The sequence below is a fragment of the Limanda limanda genome, chromosome 1 (genome assembly GCF_963576545.1).
Source record: "Limanda limanda chromosome 1, fLimLim1.1, whole genome shotgun sequence".
NCBI classification, from domain to species: Eukaryota; Metazoa; Chordata; class Actinopteri; order Pleuronectiformes; family Pleuronectidae; genus Limanda; species Limanda limanda.
Window position 1 is genome coordinate 3,066,200 of NC_083636.1, and position 16,628 is coordinate 3,082,827.

The following is a 16,628-nucleotide window of genomic DNA, read 5'->3' on the forward strand; positions in this document are numbered from 1 at the left end:
GTTTTCAAATACATACTAAACACTGTAATGATGAGATTAAAGTTTTGCCTCTGGTAAATTTGCCTCCGAGCTCATTATTTCCTTTATTACCTCCATCACATCGGTAAAAGGAGGATTTCACACATTTTGTTTGTGAGCAGGATTAAACCAAAACTACAGATTACCATGAAACTCGGAATGATGGGACCAGGCCCCGAAAAGAACTCATTAATGATTCAGACAAAAGGGAAAGATTATATTATATATATTTATTTAAGGGACTGAGATCTCAATGCTTATGTTGTCGTGTTAAATTTCTTCACATTTATTCCCATAGAAACTGAATCTCTCTCATGCAGCTGAGGATTTTCTCCTTTAGTATCTACAAGACTGAGTGATGGGAACACAGGACGTAAAACTCTCTCCATAAAACTTGGAAGGATGGGACCAGGCCCCAAAAACAACTTGTTAATGATTCAGACAAAAGGGAAAGATTATATATATATTAGGGCTGGTGGGCAAGTTAACTCGTTTCAATCGAGTTAACTCAAGTGATGAGTTAACTCGATTAATTATTTTATCTCGCATTAACTCAGGTTTGATTATTTATTGTTTTATTGTGAAAGTCAGGCTTTTATTTTGTGAAAGTCTGTTGCTGACTGCTGCAGAAGAGGAAAAAAGAAAATAATTGGCGGATAAACAATCGAGTTAACTCATCACTTGAGTTAACTCGATTAAAACGAGTTAACTTGCCCAGCCCTAATATATATATATATATATTTTTAGGGGACTGAGATCTCAATGCTTATGTTGTCGTGTTAAATTTCTTCACATTTATTCCCAAAGAAACTGAACCTCTCTCATGCAGCTGAGGATTTTCCCCTTTTGTACCTACAAGACTGAGTGAAGGGAACACAGGACGTAAAACTCTCTCCATGGACCGGAGCTGCTGATTGGTCGAGACGTGATCTGAACCTTTAACACGTCACATGTGAGTGAATGTGACGGAGAGGCAGGAGAGTCGGTGAGGGAAACAGAGAGAGAGAGCCACACGTCCACGGTTCAGTGATTCGTCAAGACAAGCTGGATACTGAGAAGCTCACGTGTGATGCATCCTGCTCAAAGTAAATCGCTGTTGCACGATAATAAAAAAGAAATTAGCACGTTCACGATGCCGATGGGAGACAGATGTTTTATGACCTGTATTTTCAGAGGGAATTAAACGACAAAAGTACCTCAAAGACCGTGAGAGCGAAGGGATGCGCCAGGAAGTCGGAGGACTGGAGGATCTTCTTCCTGTTGTCTCCGTTCAGGTCCACGCTGCAGAGCATGTGCAGCTTCGAGTCGACCCAGTACAACCGGCCCTTGATCAGATCTGAGGGGGAGAGGACGAGCATGAGAAGAGGAAAGGAATAATTACAAAAAGGTGTGAAACAATAAAGACGACAAGATGAATATTGAATAAAAGTGCATCGAACGGGAGAAATGAGGGAGAAGAGCAGACGAGACAGATTAGCCATGGAGGGCAGAGGAAGGAGGAGAGACAAAATGTAAAATCAATAAAACATTTCACAGTGAAGACACACATTCGATTATATAAATATGATGCTGGATGTTTCTATCAGTGTTCAGTGATCACATGGACTCAGTTTCCCAGGGTTCTCGTGTGTTCTCACCCAGAGTGATTCCATTCGGCCACTGGATGTCGTTCGCCACCAGAACCTGCCTGTTCGCTCCGTTCATCCCAGACTTCTCAATCTTTGCAGGTTCGCCCCAGTCGGACCAGTAGAGAAACCTGCACGACAGACAAACACACACATTCATAAATATGCACGGTCACTAGCAGATAGACGATTGTGAAGTTACATCATCAAGCGTCCCACGGACCCGGACAGTGGATCCACGGCGATGGACGCCGGTTCCTTGAGGCCTCGGCTGAACAGAACCTTCTGCTTGGTTCCGTTGTAGTTGGACACCGAGATGCTTTTGGTGCTGAGGTCAGACCAGTACAGGTTCTTGTAGATCCAGTCCACGGCGATTCCCACGGGGGTCTGCACGTTGTCGATCACTTTGATGTGAGCGCCGCCGTCCCCCCGTCTGTCCAGCATCGTGCTGGGAGGACACAGAGAACAAGGACATTAACGAGGTGTTTCACTGGCTGCAGACTTTCAACTTTGCAGAATCTAAGGATCTATATTACACATAAGAGGAAAACATAATCTGCAAAACGACATTTGTATTTTCATCTCGCTTTCTTTCATGTCAGGAAGCATGAAAATCAAACTGAGCAAACTTGAATCATGCAGAACTGTCCAACCAGATTTCAGGATTCTGCAGCTTCTCTCTTGCTTGGCCATATTTTCCTTCATATGCTTCTGTATATAATCTACCTGTATATAATCTACCTGTGTATAATCTACCTGTATATAATCTACCTGTATATGGCCTTGTGTCAGGAAACATGAAAATCAAACTTGTAACAACCAGAATTCAGGATTCTGCGTGAAATCTACCAGTATATAATCTACCTGTATATGTTCTACATGTATATTATCTACCTGTGTATAATCTACCTGTATATGTTCTACATGTATATTATCTACCTGTGTATAATCTACCTGTGTGTAATCTACCTGTGTGTAATCTACCTGTGTATAATCAGGTAGATTATACTTATTATACTATATAGATTATACACAGATTATACACTGTGTATAATCTACCTGTATATAATCTACCTGTGTATAATCTACCTGTGTATAATCTACCTGTGTATAATCTACCTGTGTATAATCTACCTGTGTATAATCTACCTGTGTATAATCTACCTGTGTGTAATCTACCTGTGTGTAATCTACCTGTGTATAATCTACCTGTGTATAATCTACCTGTGTATAATCTACCTGTGTATAATCTACCTGTGTATAATCTACCTGTATATAGTCTACCTGTGTATAATCTATATAGTATAATAAGTATAATCAGGTAGATTATACTTATTATACTATATAGATTATACACAGATTATACACTGTGTATAATCTACCTGTATATAATCTACCTGTATATAATCTACCTGTGTATAATCTACCTGTGTATAATCTACCTGTGTATAATCTAGCTGTGTATAATCTACCTGTGTATAATCTACCTGTGTATAATCTACCTGTGTATAGTCTACCTGTATATGATCTACCTGTATATGATCTACCTGTGTATAATCTACCTGTGTATAATCTACCTGTGTATAATATACCTGTGTATAATCCACCTGTGTATAATCCACCTGTGTATAATCCACCTGTATATAATCTACCTGTAAATGGCCTTGTGTCCGAGGTCGGCCCAGAAGAGCGTCTGCTGGTTGAAGTCGGCGTCCAGAGCCACCGTGTTCCTCTGCTGTTCCACGATCTGAGTGTACTCCTTCCTCTCCAGCCCCAGGCGCCGGATGTCTCTCCGGTTGGTGAAGATGAGGCACGGCTCCTTCCCTGGAGACAGATGACATCATCACACGAGGCCCAGCGACTGGAAAGGTTAAACGTTGAAGCTCGGCTCTTTAAAATGTGCCTCAGGTTTCTCAGAGTGGGATCTCTGATTGAAATCGGTTTTATTAAATGTTTAAAACATGTTATTAAAGTGCGTGGGTTCTTTGTGATGAATAGAAAACAGAAGCAGCTCAATAACTCATTTGTTGGTTGTGTGTGTTGGTTGTGTGTGTGTGTATCTCTCCCTCTCAGGCCCTGGATTAAAGAATTCTCCAAAAATATGTTTCAACTAAATAATTCCACAGAGTTCTTTCTTCGGCACAAAGCGAGTGAATCCGCCCGAGGGGAATCGTCTGCTGCTCTCCACTCACCCACGGCCTTGCACACCCCGGTGGTCGGGTCCATCTGGTAGCCGTTGTGGCATTCACACTTGTACCCCCCCTTCAGGTTGATGCAGATCTGGCTGCAGATGCCGGGGTTCACACACTCGTTGATGTCTGCACACACAGAGATGGAGAGATGACGGAGGGAAACAGCTGGAGTCGAACGTGTTGCATCAATCAGGTCAGTCGAGCGCCTCAATTTGACTGATGTGGTGTTTCAATCTTTTTTTAAAACAATTAGCAAACCTGCAGCTTGGTAATATCCAGTGTTCACTTACAGAGGAAATCAACCCGGGGTCAGAAGGAGAGAAAGCTCAGTCTGTTGACTTCTTTAGCAACAAGCTGCTCTCATCAGATTTATGTAAATAAAGTTAAATAGAGTTTAGAGGTTATTACTCATCAGGGAGCAGATTTACAGAAACTATAAAACCCGTTCGGTTCCTTCTAGTTGGGATTAGACACATTTCCCCAAATATCCAAAGCAGCGTTTGAGGCCAAGACTCAGTGGATCAGTAACAAAACCATCGAATCAAATCCTCGTGAACACAACTCAGAAGTTCAACTCTCGGAAAAAAGAGAGATTACAACACAGCTGATCACATTTCACACCGAATCCTTCAGAGTCCAGACGAACACAGTGACTCTCACAACAAGCTTCTGTACGTCAAACCCAGACTGTGGGATTAAAGATTTCTAAGAATCTCCATGTTAACAAATTCAGACATGTCAACAATGTCAGAATAAAAGGAGAAGATGGTGAATATCTCTCGTACGTTTGAAGGTCGAACCCGAGGCTACGCTGAGCTAAAGCTGACTATACCATCTAATGAAATAGTTATATTAGCTAATATCTCCAGCTGTGATGCAACAGGACTCCAGAGTAACGGTCTCCTACCTCCGCAGGTCTTGTGGTCGATGAGCTGAAGTCCCGGTGAGCAGTCGCACTCGAAGCCGATCACCATGTCTTTACAGATGTGTGAGCAGCCGCCGTTATTCATGAGACACTCGTTCACATCTGAGACGCACGAAAGGAAACAGGCATCAGCACTTCAGGTGATTACAATACAATAAAAACTGAAATAAAACTAAACAGGTTATTCTGGAAACAGAATAAAATAGCAGCACCTAATAGGATGAATATTAATTGTAACTAACTAATATGAATAAGAGAACGTTATTTTATCTAGGCTTTTGATTTGATTGATTGGAATTTAATTTAATTTATTTGTATTTGTATAATTATGTCTTTATTTACTTCCATTTATTCTTATATTTTTATATATGTATATATATATTTTTATTATTTTATTTAATCTTATTTAAGTTATTTAATTTCTGCCTCCTTTTCTTTACCCTGAGAGTTTGATTGTGGGTTGGGGGTGTTCATAAACGTTTGTATGTTTATAAATGTTTGAATGTATGTTTCTTATATGTAAAACTCAATAAATATATTGTTAAAAAAAAAACCAGGTTATTCTGTTTAGACGTGCGTACGTTGAGAAGAGGTTCTTAAAGAGACAGGAGCTAAAAGCAGGGGATTGAGACAGAGGCTGAAAGGAGGAGCTGCAGCAAAGTGAGGTTTTCTGAACATTGGAGCATGAAAACCTTTTCAAACCTTTACACCTGAACCACAGGACACGTGAAACACTGCATGAGGCAACATGCATGTAAATATCTTCATTAAAGCCACAAACAAGATTCTGTAACATCTGTACGATCTGATCTAACTACTCACTGCATTCCTTGATGGGCTCGTCGCTCCAGTCCGGACAGTCTCGGGCCTTGTTGCACACCTTGTTCATCTCGATGCACTCACCGCTGCGACACTTGAACTTGTCTGGTCCGTTACACTGAGTCACTGGAGAGAGACGCACACGAATTAACATCTCAGGAGCCGTTCATAAAAAGACTCTCATATCCTGAAATACTCCCTGCTTTGAAAACACAAACACAAAAGGCCTCTGTGTGCACATGGGCTGAGTTTAGAAATAGCTCATTGTATTTAAGACAAAAGCTTGTTCTCACAAAATCATTTTGAGAAATGTCAAACTTTGAATTTATCCTTTGAAAGATTCATGAAGTTCTTGAACTCTATTTAAATTCAGTAAATATGAAAAGCTTCAAGCTCAGTTTCACACAAACTTGTCAATCTGTAAAATCTGATTTCAAAGCTGTGTTTTGTTCCACTGGTGCAAAACAAAAGCGTTTTTCAGATCAGAACAATTTATCAGAGTCAAAGTGTTGGATTGTAGAGTCAATAAATAAATCTGAGTCACATCCAGTGAAAAAAACAACCTGCTTTTATACGTGAGCACAAACTGAAGAGAACTGTAATTTCATTTTGGGTAAAAGTACGTGTGGAAAACGCACAATTACCACTTACACGCCCACAGAATGTACACACACACACACACACACACACACACACTAACACACAAAGCCAAAGGTCGAATTCAAAATCAGAAACACATCAGAGGACAAAAAAAGAGTAAATGTACCATCCACCCCCCCGACAGTGTCCTCAGGATAATTTAACACAGTCGTCTGTAGAACCACAAACACAAACACACACAGACAGACACACACACTGAGAACTTACTGTTTTTGCAGTTGGTTTCATCGGATCCATCGACACAGTCTCGGACGCCGTTACACTGTCGACTTCCCCCGATGCAGTTTCCATCATCACACTTGAACTGATCCGATCCACATGTGCGTACAGCTGCAATGGACACACACACACACACACAGTTACACAAGTGGTGCTGAACAATGCATCAATTACCTGATTGACCGAACATTAAAATCAATGCAAATTCACGGTATTTGACTGTTGGATTGTTGGAAACACGTACGACAGTTTGCTTCGTCGCTGCCGTCCTTGCAGTCCGGGTCTCCGTCACACCTCCACTTCTTGTGGATGCACTCCCCCGAGCGACACTGCATCTCGCTGGACGAACACTTGGCCGGCGGCGTCGGGTGGCGGCCGCAGCGAGTCGGGGACTCGTCCGACTGGTCCTGCAGGAGAGAGAGAGAGAGAGAGAGGAGACTTATTACAACCGTCCTGACAAACTGGTTTTAATGATGAAACAGATCCTTGTAGTTTCATCATGGGGAAATATGAGCGTCTAAAAAGGAAAAGAAGACACGTGGCGGTCACATGATCTGAGGGACGGACAGAGGAGCAGTCAGCGATACTCAGATCTCACACGTGATTCAACGTTTCATTTGGAATTCAAACAGACGGAGATCAACAGGAGCAGCGGGAACGGTTTCCTCACACTTTCATCATCTCAGAAAGTCCCTGACTCATGTGGGAGCAGATTAATGAAGTGTGAGAATGTGTGTTGTGTGAGAATGTGTGTTGTGTGAGAATGTGTGTTGTGTGAGAATGTGTGTTGTGTGCGCCTGCAGCTTCATTACAGTTAGTAATGACGCAGGAGAGAGAGAGAGAGAGAGAGAGCGAGCGAGCGAACGACAATGACCTTCTCACTTAACGCAGCATTTTCATTTCAGGGTGTGAGTGTTTGTGTAATTCTTCTTTTCCTCGGCACAGTAACAACCACACAGTTAATTATCAGGTGCAAAAGGAAAACGCTGACTCAGGGGAGCTGGTTCTGCCATGTGTGAATACATGGTCACAGAATGTGTGTGTCTGTGTGTGTGTGTTTGTGTGTCAGGTCAATATCTGAGTGTTGAACTTGCTGAATGTGTGAGTCCAGGGACACAACACTAAGATCGTGACAGTGATAAATCTACTGAAGGCTTGTTTATGCTCAATGTTAGATACAGAAACATGCACTGGTTTAGTCTGTATCATACAAATATCGTATATAATATATAAATATATATTATGTTATATACTATATATACTGTACTATTTTTATATACTGTGTAACAATAACATTACCATCATATCATCAGTACTATTACCATCATCTTGCCACTGCACCTTATCTACCTATTTATCTTGTGTTTCTGTTTTTATTCTTTCTACCTCAATATTTTTTATTTTATTCTATTGTATTGTATTTTATTGTATTCAAATATACCGGCTGCTATGACGACTTAATTTACCTTCGGGGATGAATAAAGTTATCTATCTATCTATCTATCTATCTATCTATCTATCTATCTATCTATCTATCTAATCCTCTGAAGACTTGTCAGGCTGCCCCGAGATTACACACACACACACACACACAGACACACACAGATCAGTTCCCTAAACATACCTGAACCATGAATTAGGAACAGTAGAAATGTCCCATCTCACGATCTTTAAAGAAAGTGAAACTTCTTCCCTGGCCCACCTTCCTTCTCCTCCTTTCTTTCCGTTCTCACCTGACAGTCCACGTCGTCGTCACACACCCAGCTGGCCGGGATGCACGAGGCGTTCCCACACTGGAACTCGCTCGGGCCGCAGGACGACGGCGCACACTCCACCTCGTCGGAGCCGTCGCCGCAGTCGTCCTCGCCGTTACACACAAAGTTCCGTGAGATGCAGCGGCCGCTGGCGCACGTGAACTCGTTGGGAGCGCAGGTGATGTTACCTGGAGGCAGAAACATTATATATTTATAGGTTTCCAGGAATTGCTTAAACCTGTTATTTAACTTCTACATATTTCCCTGTGTGCACCTTGTTAGTAAATCCCTGCTTCCCTGAGTAAAGCGAACAATGAGACACCGACGAGGCAAAGTGACAGGTCATCACATTTTGATTGACATAAGGCTGACAGGTGTGTGTGTGTGTGTGTGTGTGTGTGTGTGTGTGTGTGTGTGAGACAATGAAACCTGCTGCAGCATTGTACGTATAATGATGCATAAATAAAACTCTACAACTGAATCACAATACTCATTATTTTAGGTGAAACCACTGAGTCGCTCTGATGTAAAAATGTTGTGCCTGCTTGTATATATATATATTTAATTCTCTCCTCATTAAAATGTTCCCAGCATGCAACAGGCTGTTCTCTGTCAGATTTAATTATCTTAGTTTGTGCAGGCAGAGCTCGACACTCTGCAGACGATGAGGATCAGTGTTTAGGATAAACAGCTGCAGGACGAGGAGTAAGTGACGCCCTCTTCCAGCGCATGAATAACAACAGCACGGCTCCTCCTCATAAAAGAAAAAAAAGGATTGCATCTCTAAAAGCCGAAGCAGTGTTGTGCGATTGTGCAGAAAGTTGTGTGTCCTTGCACAGAAGGAATCAGACGCACAGCTGCAGAGTCCTGACTGATTTAGTCTGAATTTTCCTCCTGTGAATGTGGAGCCGCCACCGGTAAATTCAGTTGCTGCAACAATCAGGATTCTGTCCTTAAATTAAATGGCTTCTTCATAATATAAATAAATAAATCTGCTTCCTGCTTTCAGGCAAATTTCCTGAAAAAATGCAGCTACAGCGGAATTTTTGCAGCCGTCAGCGTCTCAGGAACCACAAAGTTAATAAGAAGACGAGTTCGATGGAAACAGTAAAGTGACGGTTGACATGGAAACTGAATTCACCAAACTCTCTGTCTTTGGACATGAGCGTCTTTCTTTTTCATCAGCTTATCAAGTTGGGTTATTTATAATAAACTTCGTTCATACGACACTTTTCTCGTCAATTTTACAACAAATGGAACCGAGAATAACAAAGAATTATGTAGATACATAAATGTGTCTTTGTAAATAAGAGACAATGTCAATCATTTGTAAATGACAGTTTGAATTAACCTGTTTAAGCTCAACGTGGAATAAAATCCTCAATGTGTGGATTCAGGCTCGGTCGCCCTTTGTGTGTGTGTGTTGTGAGTTGTGTGTGTGTGTGTGTGTGTGTGTGTGTGTGTGTGTGTGTGTGTGTGTGTGTCTCACCACAGTTGACCTCGTCCTCTCCGTTGTCACAGTCCTTCTCTCCGTCACACTTCCAGAAGATGGGGATGCACTGAGTGGATCCGGCTCCGCAGCTGAACTCGTTCACGCGACACGTCCTCATGTCTGCATGGACAGAAACAAAAGAAACACTCCGTCAACAGGGTTTCATTGTGTTGGTGTTTCTTGATTAAAACATCAAAACAAATCACTTTGTGCAGCATTGTCCACTTTGGGCAAAATAAATAAAAATGAAGGGGGATTCAATGATTTAGAAATTGAAAGTTGTTTATGCGCCATAATCTGTCCAAGAATAAAGTTCTCCGCCTTTTTCCTTCAGTAGAAGCAGAAGGTTGTTAATTCACATCTTACATAAAGTAAATCCCTCAAATACACAAAGCTCCAGGAACTTCATTTTGTGAATTCTGCTGCGAGAAAATAAACTTTATTCCAAGTCAAGTTTGAAGCAGTTTGTGCTTTTCGTGAGATGAAAACAATTTGGAAGATTCTGGACTAGAGAAGTAAACTAACTACAGTCATCAAGCAGCTCAGTTTGCAGCCACACCTCTAATTAACCAGTTTTAGTCTCAGGATCAGTGATCTACCCACATGACGGAGATAAACAAGCTGTTGAAGAAGCAGAACCGACGTCCTGCAGGTAGACGTGCGACTCGCTGCCCTTTGTGCACCGAGGACTAAAATAACACAAGGACAGAGACACAGGACAAGCAGCTGTTATTGTTGTGGCAGTTTAATGGTTTTGTTGAGCTTCGAGTTCCGACACAAGAAAGAGATTTTTACTTTATATGAATTTTAAAGGAGACATTAAAAGGTTTTTTTCAGTCTCTTCTTTCAAGTGCGTTAGATTTTAGTGACTGTTAAAGTTGCAAATTTAAAAAGTCTGGAGCAAAGGAAGCTGCAGAGAAAACACGAAAACATCCGAGTGGTCCAAACAGCTTCAGGGGCTTCATGATGTCACGAGACACGTTTACATAATAAGCCCAGAACTTCATCTTCCTTTCACTTCAAATCTGTAACGAGGAGTCGAATAAAACATGAGGCGAATCCTCAGCGTGGCTTCATGCACGTGTGAGCGAGCCTGAAGGCCTATGTGCAAGCTCTGGAACCAGTTGACCAATCAGAGCAGACTGGGCTTCATCAGGAGGTGCAGTTATAAGGAGGGAAGGAGACGGAGGTCATGCACCTTGACGTTGCCACTCGCCAGTAAAACCAACAAAGAAGAAGAAGTGTTTCAGACAGTGGCTGAAAAAAGAGCCACAGCAACAGTTTGAGGAAAGAGACCTGGACTCAAACTCTGAGGTCCTGGTTGTGTCTGCATGATCAGAAACTGAAACTCACTTCCTTAACTCAACACTGCTGCAAGAACGAGTTCCAAACACACAATCAGACACACACACACACACAATCAGACACACACACACACACACACACTTTAAGATTCCATTCACTGCTGCCAGGTCACATGCAACAGCTGATCAAACAGTTCAGAGATACAACAGCTGTAGTCGCTGGGTTTGACCTGCACGTACGCCACTGCAGCCACGACTGGAACACACACACACACACACACACACACACACACACACACACACACCCTTTAACACCGTTGGACACGCGTGTGCAAGTGGAGACATGCACACGCAGGTTGTTCCATTTAATGTGCACGAGCACGACCCAATGTCACAGAGTCAGCGAGGGAGAGATCAGGAGCCGCAGCAGGACTCCGACTCGTTCACGTTCTCAGCAGGCGTCTCCACTGAGGCAGAATTCTGAAGAGGTGGATTTAAAAAGGATCAAAAAAAAGGTCAAATTAATCGGAAACAAAATGTAAAAACAAGGAGTCGGAGTCAGAACTGAACCTGGAGAAGCAGCGTTCAGGTTTTAAACTCTGCTGCTACAGACAAACTACCAGTTTATCTTCCAGTTTTGAGTCGATACAGACTGCGATGAACCAAACCTCTATCCATCACAAGGAATATAAATCTGCTATCAGTCACTTCATCATTTTGCAGCATACCCACTTTATTTCCTCTTTGTCACACTGCAGAAACTCTGGAGCTCCTCACAGCACCGAGCCTTGAACCCTGAATAACTCTGGTGTTTCAGCAGCTCCACAAATTACAGCGCGCTCTTATTTTGGCGGAGAGCGCCTCAGGGCCCCATCACAGCGGTACAGCTGGGACCTGCACTGTTTTCTTACAGGCACCTGGTTTATTTCTGTGCTGCTCTCAGGTTCGTACGCTGCTGAGTCGACACACTGAAGACTGAAGTCAAGAGATGGAGACTGACCCCATCACCCACGTCTGTGCTGCGCCGACAAACATCACAAACAAACAACCTGAGATGGAAGTCTGGGAAACGATCAGCCTTCACAATCAGAGACTCAAGAAGTGGTTGTAATATTTCACCAAACTAAGAGACCTTCATATCCATCATATCTCAAGGAGTATGCATTATCTAGTACTTCCATTAACAGAGTAGTGCAAGTCAAACTGTCAGTAAAGAGCTTAGTCACAGTAAAGAGGAAGAATTACTTTAATGACTCAAGCAGGAGCTGATAAACAGCTGCTGAATTGTCTATAAATTAAGATATTAAAGAAACTGCAGCAGACCTGATCTACAACTCAATTTGTCGTCTTAACGCTGTGAACAGGCCCGAGATCCAGCGTTCAATTACAGAACCCTGTGATGAAACAGACCAGGAAGCAAACATCAAACCAACAAGTGTGTGATCGAGCGTCTTCCTCTTCTCCTCTGATGTTTATCTCTGAACCGGAGCAGACGCCAAAGTCCATTAGTCTTTGTGACGAGCGGCTCCTCGTTAAAACACAGACTTCAGGATTTAAACACTTCCCATCACAGCTGGTTTCTCAGATTCCAGCTCAGCGGGACCTCACGTCACACGGATACTCAGCAGCTCTTTACTTCCATTTAAACAACTTATTTATTCTGCAGCAGAGTGAGATAGTTAAAGATTCAACACACAATCGTAAAAAGAATACAACTGCAAGAGGAACAAACCAAGTGTCTACTGGAGGGAACAAAAGGGAAGAATCCGTTATATTGGACTTTTCAGTTTAATCCGAACACAAATAGCAGGCGTGAAAGGAGCCGGTCGGGACCAACAGAATTCAATATAGTCCAAATAGAAGAAAGGGTCTCGTTCTGGATCAAACTGAACCAAAGTTTGGTTTGTACGATGTTTTTTGGAGCGTTTTAAAGTCGTGTTGAGTACGTAGACAACGAGTCAAGCATCGTTATTTCCTAGTTACGATCTCTGATCAGAAAAGAGAAGAGCACTCGTTACAAAGTGCTCGATTCAAAGTACAGAATCTGATTTTACGAGCTTGTTAGGTTCAACCCTCCCAACAGGGACTCTCTGAAAGTTAATGTAGACTCAGGTTCCTGCTGAGGTTTCCTGGTTCCCGGGGAAAGTTCCTGTTTGTGGAGAAAACTGTTTTATAAGCTGCTTAAAGCTCAGAGAAGCTTTTTTTCTGGTTAATCCTCCACAAACAATACAAGCAAATATAAAACCTGAAGGGATTCCTGACACTGTGCACTTACATGCTGCCGACAAGTAGAAAGACTTATTGTGTCTGTGGAAACAAAACACAAAACAGCCTCAGGACCTTCACTTAGGACCTTCACTTAGGACCTTCACTTAGGACCTTCACTTAGGACCTTCACTTAGGACCTTCACTTAGGACCTTCACTTAGGACCTTCACTTAGGACCTTCACTTAGGACCTTCACTTAGGACCTTCACTTAGGACCTTCACTTAGGACCTTCACTTAGGACCTTCACTTAGGACCTTCACTTAGGACCTTCACTTAGGACCTTCACTTAGGACCTTCACTTAGGACCTTCACTTAGGACCTTCACTTAGCGTCATGTTTACAGTGACGGGTCGAGAGGAGGTTGAATAAACTGTTTTTAGATCAGCTGGCTGTTTATCTGCTTCCTGTGAACTTTCTGACCTCCTGGGGACACGTGCACGAACCCTGGGTTCATACGTTCTGTTCATCATGTTCCACCTTGTTCCTGATCTGCATTCATGCGCCTTTGTTTCTCCGCACACGTCTGAATTCAGCTATTTGTTCAAAGTAACTTATAAATAATACAAGTGGCTGCCCTGTGTGTTCTCATGAGGCAAGAATAATAATCCATCATGCAGCGTGGACGTGTTTACAGAACATTCCCTGAACAAAACCAGGTAACAAAGCTGTTCAATGTATTACCACACAATGTTTAGAGATTCATTACTTCATGTTTGATGCCTTAGGGATAAAAATAAGAACGTCAGTATCGAGAGGAGATTAAATATCTGAGGTTTGAGCCTTGAACCTTCCATCGACACATTCCCAGAGCAAACATCTTTAATGTAAGTTTGTCAGAGAAGGAAACTTGTACTCACGGCAGATTTCCAGACTCTCGTCCGAGCCGTCCTCACAGTCCGGCTCGCCGTCGCAGTGCCACCTCTTCGGGACACACTGTCCGTTCTGACACACAAAGTCCAACTCTGCACACGTCTTCTTAACTGGAGAGAAAAGACAGATTCATCTCAGAGGAGAATCTCACACAGACTTGATAATCTTTCATGAGACGTAAGAGAAACACAAAGCAAGGGAAGTTATTCTCACACGTCTCATTAATATGAACTACACGACACCTCCTGCAGATTCTTCCTTTCGCAGGTGAAAAGGTTGCGAGTTTAATTTGACAAAGAACAAACTTTGTATTGAGAAAGATTTCAAAGTGAAGCTCTGGAGATTTAACTGCTGCATTCGTTCATTTTTTAACTCGGAGGAGGAAGACCGCAAGAAGAAAAACAACAGGAGACAAAGTGAAATCACAAGTGAAGAAGGGAAACTGAGTTAAATACGACATTTCTAGGGAGGAATTGATAATTAAATGCAACTGCAATTTAAATTCATCTTATATCTACATTAATACAGATTTGGATGCTCGTGATTCACACACACATCACGTTTCAGTTCCGTTGCGGCCGAGAGATAAAACAGCTTCGACCTTCAAGCGGCTGAAGAACAGACGAACACGCAAGAAAGAAAGAGGATGAAGGAGAAGAAGTGACGGACAGATGGTTCACATGACAAGTCGTCCACGCGGAAGAGGGGAGAGCACTGCTGCTAGGCAACAGCATAAAGACAGAGGGAAAGGATGAGGTCATCGGGAATATCAACGATTTCCTGTCGCATTAGAGTTTCTGCACGTTTCAACAAGTTACTAGTTCCATCCATTTCTGTTAGGCCTTTATTTTGAAACATCTACAGGAAGTGTTTAGTTTCTCCGGCTGCAGGGACGTCTGTGAACATTAAATGGGTTTAAACATGAAGCGTTAAAGTATTTAATCTGCTATGCAAAGAAAACCCCGGCAGGAAGTTTCCAGTAAATTTATGTCCGAAGGGGTTTTTCAGGATTTTGTATTTTCCATAAAATCGCCCACACTGTGATCAGCTGTTCTTTTCCTCCACCTCCCTCCCTCACGCTGTTCCATCCTCCCTCCCAGTATCATATGACCCAGATAAAGGAGCGACAAGAAAGAAGGTCTGTGATACACAGCGACGCTCACTCCTGTCGTATCCAGATTTAGCTCTGCTCCATCTTCCCCCGTCTCCAGGTCATTCTGTACCGAGGGATTCTGGGAAGGTTTATTGAGCGGGACAAGTGAACATCACATGACATCTGTCACGTTACAGCCATGTGAGCGAAGGTGAAGAACCAGGTTTCCCCGTGAGGTGACCTGTCCACATACATCCGACTCGTTATCCAACGGTATTTACATATTGTTCACTGCGGCAGGAAAACATCAACAGCCGCTCAACTTGACCCGAGAGGAATCGTCCTCCTGCAGTCGCCCACTCGCCATCACAGGCTTCACTTTGAACACAGAACGTTTCACAGCTCACATCCTGAACACCAGGAAACAACAGAATCCTCGTCTGGCTCGTCAGGACTTTCAACAAGAGAGAAACGGCTTTTTAAAAAAGGAATATTTTACCCAATGAGATGAAAAGACCAAAACCAATAGTGTGACTTCAAGATGAGTTTCTCTTTATATTCTACGTTTAATAATTAGCCTACTTTCTAATTCAAGTTCTCTACATTTGTTTTTGTTTTTAGTTATGCTTAAACTATAAAATATCAAACCTATAACTATATTTTATAGTTTGAGCATAACTAAATACAAAAACAAATGACTAGAACTTGAATTAGAAAGTAAGCTAATTAATAAAGGTAAAATGTAATCATAATTTCTCATCTTGAAGTCACACTATTGGTTTTGGTCTTTTCATCTCATGGTAAAATATTGATGATGAGATGAGATGAGAATTTATCTTTATATTTTACGTTTAATAATTAGCCTTCATTCTAATTCAAGTTCTCTTCATTTGTTTTTGTATGTAGTTATGCTTAAACTATAAAATATCAAACCTATAACTATATTCTATAATTTAAGCATAACTAAATACAAAAACAAATGACTAGAACTTGAATTAGAAAGTAAGCTTATTATTAAACGTAGAATATAAAGAGAAACTCTCATCTTGAAGTCACACTATTGGTTTTGGTCTTTTCATCTCATTTGGTCAAATATTCCTTTCTTAAAAAGCCGTTTCTCTCTTGTTGGAAGTCCTGACGACCCAGAGGAGGATTCTGTTGTTTCCTGGTGTTCAGGATGTGGGCTGTGAAATGTTCTGTGTTCAAAGTGAAGCCTGTGATGGCGAGTAAAATATCAAACCTATAACTATATTTTAAGCATAACTAAATACAGCAACAAATGACGAGAACTTGAATTAGAAGGTAAGCTAATTAGTAAAAGGTAAAATGTCATCATAAATTCTCATCTTGAAGTCACACTATTGGTTTTCTTTGTCTTCAGAGCTCGAC

The 16,628-nt window shown here is 41.9% G+C and overlaps 1 protein-coding gene across 2 annotated transcripts in view; it reads right to left on the bottom strand.

Annotated features, from left to right (window-relative positions):
* The window catches only part of vldlr (very low density lipoprotein receptor), a 33,905-nt gene that overhangs the window by 10,035 nt on the left and 7,242 nt on the right, over nt 1–16,628 (bottom strand). For both annotated transcript variants that reach the window (XM_061071102.1, XM_061071093.1), the window contains exons 3-14: nt 14,134–14,256; nt 9,702–9,824; nt 8,192–8,400; nt 6,703–6,865; nt 6,447–6,569; nt 5,583–5,705; nt 4,743–4,862; nt 3,836–3,961; nt 3,296–3,467; nt 1,867–2,091; nt 1,656–1,774; nt 1,215–1,354 (exon numbers count right to left, since the gene is read on the bottom strand). In XM_061071102.1, the coding sequence (XP_060927085.1) occupies nt 1,215–1,354; nt 1,656–1,774; nt 1,867–2,091; nt 3,296–3,467; nt 3,836–3,961; nt 4,743–4,862; nt 5,583–5,705; nt 6,447–6,569; nt 6,703–6,865; nt 8,192–8,400; nt 9,702–9,824; nt 14,134–14,256 (1,766 nt within the window). The remainder of the gene's footprint in view (nt 1–1,214; nt 1,355–1,655; nt 1,775–1,866; nt 2,092–3,295; nt 3,468–3,835; nt 3,962–4,742; nt 4,863–5,582; nt 5,706–6,446; nt 6,570–6,702; nt 6,866–8,191; nt 8,401–9,701; nt 9,825–14,133; nt 14,257–16,628) is intronic.